The 8,240-nt window shown below is 42.5% G+C and overlaps 1 protein-coding gene across 4 annotated transcripts in view; it reads right to left on the reverse strand.

Annotated features, from left to right (window-relative positions):
- Positions 1-7,873, reverse strand: part of EEA1 (early endosome antigen 1) — a 135,095-nt gene extending 127,222 nt beyond the window's left edge. For all 4 annotated transcript variants that reach the window (XM_036252240.1, XM_036252239.1, XM_036252238.1 and 1 more), the window contains exon 1: positions 7,668-7,873. In XM_036252240.1, the coding sequence (XP_036108133.1) occupies positions 7,668-7,691 (24 nt within the window). In that variant the 5' untranslated portion in view covers positions 7,692-7,873. The remainder of the gene's footprint in view (positions 1-7,667) is intronic.
- Between the last annotated feature and the right edge of the window lie 367 nt (positions 7,874-8,240).

Here is an 8,240-nt window from a genome sequence, read left to right on the forward strand (position 1 = left end):
TTTAATGAACACACCCTCACCCGAATTCGTCCATTATATCGAGGTTTTATTGTACCGACATTAGCAGCAGCTAACTTTTATAGAGCGTTAACTGTGTGCCAGATACTGTTAAGACTTTTATATGTATTAATTCATTTAGTTCTCACAACAACCTATGAGAAGGGTACTATAGTATTCTGACCATTTTAGTGAAACAGGGAAGTCAAGTAACTTTCCAAAAAGCTACTCGGTTAGTAAATGGTGTTGGATACCACGCAGGTAGTGTGGCTCCACAGTTTGTTCTTAACCAGTAAATTATATTGTCTCCAGGTCAAGCAAAAGACCACCAGGATTAGAAGAGAAAACTTAGTTCCAGCTCCTTTATTCTTAACACACCGAAAATAAACCTACAGAGAGAAAATTAATCCTACTTTCTAAAATTTACTTCAATAAATAAGTAATCATTTAATGAAACAGATGTGTAACTAATCTGAGCCACCTTCCCTAGCATCTTAGTTTAGACCAAGGCCTTCTTGCTGTGTCTGTCGGGGCTCTCTGTGTTTTTCCTTTCCAACATGCACCCAAGGATGTGTCCATATAGTTATGTGATCCTTTGAACAGCTCCTCTCTCCTCCCCTAGACACTAAGCTCTTCAGGGGTTCACATCAGTCTTACTCAACAATATGTCCACAGCACATAGTAGGCCCATAATAGATGTTTGAGGACAGATATGTTCAAAAGGTCTTCCCTATCCATCATATTTTTTTCCTGCTCACAAAACCATCATCCTAATATAAATCATAATTGTTTAATCCTAAAATATTAAAATCACTACCATCTGATCTCTGCCCATGCTCTCCTATGGTTTTAATACATTGCATGCAACACTGACGAATTAATCTTCCCAAAACATTCCTTTTAATATTCATTTCAACAAACAGTATTAACTCCTACTATGTGCCTGAAGGAAACCAGAATATGTCACTCAAAATATGCCACTTAGGCATATTGATTATTTTTATTTAAAGGCACTTAAGAAACAGCATGTGCAAAAAGGATACTCTGACCCTCCTTTTGCTTCCTGAAAGCAGGAGGTAAGATTCCTATGTGAAGAGTACCCTCCCTGTACCAACAGGGTGGAAGGCATCCCTATCACCAGAGACAGAATCTGGGCTACGAAACCCGCACAAACAAACCTTACTAAACTCACCCTTATCTTCCTACTAATTTTTTCTCCCCTCTGTGCTAAATATATTTCACTGCTTAATGAAATATTATTAATCTCCTAATGCCTACAGAATAAAGTTCAAAATTTCAGTTAGATTTGTCTGCTGAAAGAAACAAGAAGGAAAACCACCCCAGACCTTGGTCTTTAATACCATTCCCCACTAAAAAGAGAAGTGTTCCTCAGAAAAATGGAAAAATGGCCAATTTCAGGGCTGGGAAAGGACAGACAAAGGATGAGCTTGGAATACCTTGTTATGCCAGAAAGTTTAAGGAAGAGCTCAAAGCACCAGTAGGAGCATGTCAAGAGATACAAGAGCCATGCTGAAGTGCCTCCCACTGTTCAAATCTTAGGCAATTTAAGCAGCAAAATAATTAAGTACAGCGACAAGTATAAACCATGAAAAAGAATGAAATTGTGAGTTCATACCAATAGGAAAGGAAAGAAGGGAGGGAGGAAGGCGACATGGATTTGAGAGGGAAGAGAACTTCTAGGGACGGGAGCTAGGAGTAGGATGGAAGGGAGCCGGGAGGGAAGGGGCAGGGGGGTCCCAAGGACCAAATGATAAATGTGGAGGGAATGCCGAAGTGGAAAAATCATCATTTTGCCACCACTGTGGTGAAGACTAGATCAGGTATGAATCAGCAACGGATTTTAAATCTAGGGAACGTGTTGATAAGGAGCAGGATATTTACATGGTCTTACAACTATCTGCATATTAGATTAAAAAAATAATAATTATTATCCAGTTGAAAAATTGAGCTACATTTTGACCTTTGACAAGGTAATTAAATTACCTATGAAAGTCAGAAAGACATCATGGGCCTCCTGACATGGTAATCTGAGAAGGACACAACAGTTTCTAGGAAACATTCTGGCCAAGAATACATCATCTCAATCTAATCACAAGAAAACATCAGACAATCACAACATATAGAACATTCTCAGGGGGGAAAAAAAAAAAAGCAAGAGGGAACCTATATGCTTCACAAATGTCAAAGTTACAAAGAAAAGCTGTGGAAATGTTCCATATTAAAAGAAGCTAAAGCATGACAATTAAATATAATATCTAACCCTAACTGGACACTATACTGGAGAAGGAAAATGCTACCAAGAATATTATCAGATCAACTGACAAAACTGAGATTATGGATTATAAACTAAATCAATGTAAATTTATGTGGTTGATAACTATACTGTGGTTATGTAAGAAAATATCCCCAATCTTCACTTAAGTATGCAGAGGAAAAGACCATAACTGATCCTGAAATGATTCAGAAAAATAAGTAAAGAAAGAGGAGGAGGAGAAGAAGGGGGAGGAGGAGGAGGGGGAGGGGGAGGAGGAGGAGGAGGAAGAGGAGAGAAGAATACCAACAGCACAGAGAAAGAGTGGGAGGAAGGAAAGGTAGAAGAGGAAAGGGGAAAGGGAGGGAAAAGGAACCATAAAGAAAAGAGAATAAACCGAGCAAATGATAAATAGGATAAAATGTTAAATAATAAGTGAACCTGAATGAAACACATACAGGTGTTCCTTGTATTACTGTATTCTTGAAACTTTTTGTAAGTTTGAAATTAGTTCTAAATAAAAAGTTAAAAATTAGATACGTATTCAACTAGACCTGCAACTATCCAATACAGTAGCTACCAACTACATGAGGCTGTTGAACAGCTGAAATGTGATTAGTCCAAATTGAGATGTGCTGTTAGTGCAAAATATACACCAGATTTCAAGGACTTAGTACAAAAAAGAATGTAAGGTATCTCATTAATAATTTCTATATTGATTACATGTTAAGTATTTTAGATACACTAGGTCAAAAGAAATTGTTGAGGTTTTTTTTATTTTTTCCTTTATTGATTTTAGAGAGAGAGAAGAAGTGAGAGAGATAGAAACATCAATGAGAGAGAACACAGATTGGCCACCTCCTGCATGCCCCCAACTGGGAATCTGGGCATGTGTCCTGACCAGGAATCGAACCAGTGAACTCTTGGTGCATGGGTCAACGCTCAACTACTGAGCCACACCAGCCAAACAAAAGAAATATGTTTTTTAAATTAATTCCATCTCTTTCTTTTTATTTTTTAAAATGTGGCTACTAGAAACGTTAAATTACATGTGTGACTCATCTGCATTGGACAGGGATAAGCTAACATAAACCTCCAAAAGGAGGTATCACATTATTTTTGTAAATTTCTCTCTCAATTTCTTTCTACTCCAAACATCTCTCTCTAAAAGTCACTTAGTTTAAGCTACCTAAGGGTACGAATTGTGTCATATTCACTGTTGTGTCTCCAGTATCTAGTGCATGGCAAATGTTATACATATTTGTTTACTGAAAGGCAATATGCAAAGAAAGGAAGGTGGGCAGGAAGAATGTACTTATTCTCCTTTCAGGAGTCTTTGATTATACTATAATTTCTTCCTAGAAGGAAACTTTTCTCTTCCTTTCCTAATCACACACTTTCTTCAAAACCCTTTTTCTTATATGCATTTTCTCCAAGGAGACTTCCCACTCACACAGATTCATTTCTAATCTTTCCTCCCCTGTACTACTATAGCCTTAATTGGCTATATCATTTACTTTGGCACTTAATCATATAAGTTCCTTGAGGGAAAAGTTAAGTCCCATATTTTTCCTATACTTTCCACAGTGACTAGCATAGTACTAACTACACCAGTTGTGTGTGTGTGTGAGCTGGGGGTGGGGGTGGGGGTGGGGGTGGGGGTGGGGGTGAGGGTAGGTGGAGCAACAAGATGCCAAGAAAAGGGAAATAGATTGGAAGTTGGAAAAATTTGACTGTAGTCTGCTTTGACATCTACTAACTGTGTTACCTTAAGTAAATCACAGAAGCTCTCTGTTTCTACTTTTCTCATGTTTTAAATGAGAGAGACAGACCTGTTGACCATAAAAGCTTCATATTTCTACAATTCTAGAATAATTAGATCCATTTTTTTAGCAATATTATTGATATATACCAGTAAAAGTAAATCAAATGCACTAAGTAAGTTACTTAAGAAAGAAAATGAATCACAGTAAGTTACTTAAGAAAGAAAATGCAACAAAATTTATAAACTGCCTAAAGTACTAAACGTTGATCATCTTTCTAGCCATCAAGTACTTTAAATTCACATTTCTCTTCAAAGGACTATTAAGCAAAATAGTCAATACCCACATATTGGAGCTACCTCAATTGTTTTTCATACCCTTTCAAGCCTCAGAGAGACACCCTTTAGAAAAAGGAGGAGCAGGAGGAAGGGAATCAGAAACTAAATTTCCTGTAAAGTACCCTGGGACCTTATTGGTGATGTTCAAAGACTCCGAGTTATAATAATTGTACGTACACTGTCTGTTTCTTCTTTCAAAAATGTTATTTAAAAAACACTATTCAAAAGAACATTACAACAGTTAAAACAAAAAGGTCATCTGAAAACATATTGTTAAAGGAATGCAATATAATTTCAAAACATGGAGACCACTTCAAACAAATCTCTATCCTTGGCCGGTTGGTTCAGTGGTTGGAGCCTTGGTCTAAGGACCGAAGAGTAGCGGGTTTGATTCCAGTCAAGGGCACATTGTGGTTTGTACCTGGCCTTGGTTGAGGTCCGTGTGGGAGGCTGCCAGTTGATGTGTCTCTCTCACATGGATGTTTCTTTCTCTTTCTCTTTCTTTCTCTCTCTTTCTCTCTCTCTCTCTCTCTCTCTCTCTCTCTCTCTCTCTCTCTCCCCCCCCCCCACTCCCTCCCACTATATCTGAAGAGGAATGAAAAAATATCCTCGGGTGAGGTTTTAAAAAACAAAAACAACAAATCTCTAAATCAGCAACTTTAGTTTTAATCTTATATCTTTTGTTGTTGTTAATCCTCACCCAAGGATACCTTACTTTGATTTTTTAGACAGAGTGGAAGGGAGGGGGTGGGGAGAGAAAGAGAGAGAAATATCCATGTAAGAAAGACACATTGATTGGCTGCCTCCCTCACAGCCCCAATGGGGGCTAGGGATCAAACTCTTGACTGGGAATCGAACCCATAGCCCTTCAGTTGGCATGGGCCAATGCTCTAACTGCTGAGCCAAACTGTCAGAGCAATCTTATATCTTAATATCTCTGCTGAGAAGTAAGATTATCAGGGTGGGATAAAATAAAATGGTTACTATGTTACATAATTTAAAGATTCCAGTTATACCTGTTAGTAAATATCACCTGTGGAATTAATATAATATATAATCTAAATTCTAAACTATTAATAAAATCACAAGATTTCTTTAAGGCTTTTATCAAAATGCCCCTATTAAATGCTCAGCATTAACACTGACCCGTCTCCAAGATAAAAGTTGAACTCTGGAAGGCTTTGCAGGACTTTCCTGATCTGATCTGTAGCTACCTCTGTAGCCTCATCTCCCACTAATCCCTGGACATCATTTCACTTCCTAAACTTAATTGTTCATGTTCTCCCTAATATTACCCACGTTTTTATGAGTCCATGTCTTGGCATTTGCTGTTCCCTCTGCTAGACATGTCCTTCCCTCATTTAAGCTTCGAACATGCTCCCCTTCCTGAATTTTTCCATGACCGCCCCAACAACCTCCTACAAAGTAGCTCCCAGGGCAGTCTTCATTCCTCTATTACACAGCACTGTCATTAAATGTCCACTTCCACATCTAGTGGGTAGAAGCCAGGAATGCTGCTAAACATCTTACAATAAAAAGGACAGCCCTCAACAAAGAGTTATCCAGTCACAAATATCAACAGTGCCATGGTCAAGAAACTTAATTGTCAACTGACTTATTCACATATGATGACTCCATATCACATTTCAGCAATAACCTAAATAAATTCCGATTTTGTAGTGTCAACTGAAATTTACACCACTGTTGATGTGTTTGCACCAACAGTAAGAGTCATCTTTATATAACTGTAATGCTTAACAACATTAAGAGTACTGGAAAGCATCCCATATTTCTGAAAACTAAACTTTAACAGAAACCACAGGGAATCTAACTTTCAGTTGTGGAACTATGACAAAAAAATCTGAGGCATGATGTAACACATTCCTGCAGGTTCGATAAAAGAAAAATCTCTAAGTACTGCAAGTAAATCATGCACAGATGTCTTTATTGTTGAACACAAGAAACTATGGCAAGAGCAAAGGGCATGTCCTTGCTACTGCCAAAATCACCGGCTTAAGATAAAAAATAAAATAAAATAAAAACTCTGACAAAACCTCTGCAAAAGAAAAAAATCATCAAATGTCAATAAAGGGTGGCAGAGACAGAAGTTAACTATTTCTGCCCCTGATATATGACCAAGTTTCATATGACTTGAACATTTCACAAAAGCTATGCAACAGCAAGAACACTCCCTTTCTGTATAGTGGTTGACTCAATATCTTTGGCACATTGGCTGAATACCACAGATTCACTAATTTCTTCTGTCTTTTAAATTAGTTATCCTACTCACTCAATAACCAACAATGGGTTTGGCATCAACTATACAATTATTTCTATTTTGTTGCACCCTATTTGTCTCAATAAGAAAAAAAAAAAAAAGCCATCCAAAACCAACAGAAATTTAATAGAGTAACACTTATAGGAAAACGGATTTTATGTTATTATAGGCACTGATTCCTAAACAATACACCTACAGCTTTCCAATTCTCTAATCTTTGTTATCTTAAGATTTCTTCCAGATTTTTAATACAGATAGCGCTGGGAGAAAGTGAAGAAGTAAATGTATACCATTGGATAAAGCTTACTGCGGATTTATCCTTGGACAGCTCAAAAAAAGGGCTGGCTGGGAGGGGACACCGCATTTTTAATTGGGGGAAGAAAAAAAAGTTTCCAACAGTGAGTAATATCTTCTTTCTCAGCTGACTTTGCCAGTAAGTGTCGGTACCACGATTGGGCCCATGCTAGGCCGGGTTTCACCATATACGCTCCAACCTTGTCCAGATGCGAAACCGAAGCCCAGTGTGGCAGGTGCACGAGGTGTAAAGTTGGGGGGCACCGCGGGCGCGGAGAGGAGGGTCCGCGCTGAGCAAGCCTCCCGAGGTCTCCCCCGGCGGACCTGCAGCCTGGCGGGCAGCAGGCTGGCCAGTCCCGCGGGCACTCACCCTCCTTCGCACGGCCATTCGAGGATCCGGGAGGAACGCGCCGGCACCACACCCTCCCGCCCGCCGCCCTCCGGCACTGACAGCCCCGCGCGGAGCGGTCCCGGGCTGGGGCGCGCGCGGCCAAGGGGGACTGGGCTCCAGGCCCCGGCCCGGCCTGTCGCCCCGCCGCCGCCCCAGACGCCCTCCCTGCCCCCACGGCCTGACCCCGGGGCGGACGACCGCGGCCTAATCGCCTCCCGGGCAGCGGGGCCTAGAGAGGAAAGGCGCCCGCCCGCCTGCTCCACTGCCAGCCCGGCACCCGCAGCCCCGGGCTCTCCCGCTCACGTGCTGCCAGGGGACGGTTTCACTCTCTTACCCGCTGCAGAATCCTCCTAAACATGGTTTAAACACCACCGGCGCCGCCGCGGTGACTCTCCGGACCCTACGCGGGTCACTGACTACGCGGGGTGTGCGGGAGGAAGGAACTTAGCCAGAAGGGGACCCAGGAGGAGATCCGGACGAGGCAGTGGCGGCCGCTGGAGCGGCCCGGACTTCCCCACAGGCGGCGAGAGGGAGCGCGCGTGAGCTAGCGAGCGAGCGAGCGCAAAGGTAGCCGGCGAGCGTCGCCAGCCCGCCAGCCGGGCCGCCCCCGTAAACTGACAGCTAGGCGGGCCTGCCCGCAGCCCCGCCCTCCCGGCCTGTCCATCCGCGGGGGGCGGGGCTGGAAGGGGCCCGGCCAGGCCCCGCACCAATCGGAAGCGAGGTGGCGTTGGCGACTGCTTGACGGACAGGCAGCAGGATACTGGTGCCTCCGCTCCTTCCGGCAGTCGGGAAAAACGGTGGCCGCGGAGCGCACGCTCGCGCTCTGTCAGAGGCCGCGGCCACGCGCCTACCGCGCGTGCCCGCGAGGGAGGCGGGTGGAGACCCGTGGGGCCCGGCGCGGGGGTGT

The sequence above is a fragment of the Molossus molossus genome, unplaced genomic scaffold (assembly GCF_014108415.1).
Source record: "Molossus molossus isolate mMolMol1 unplaced genomic scaffold, mMolMol1.p scaffold_m16_p_10, whole genome shotgun sequence".
Taxonomy (NCBI): domain Eukaryota; kingdom Metazoa; phylum Chordata; class Mammalia; order Chiroptera; family Molossidae; genus Molossus; species Molossus molossus.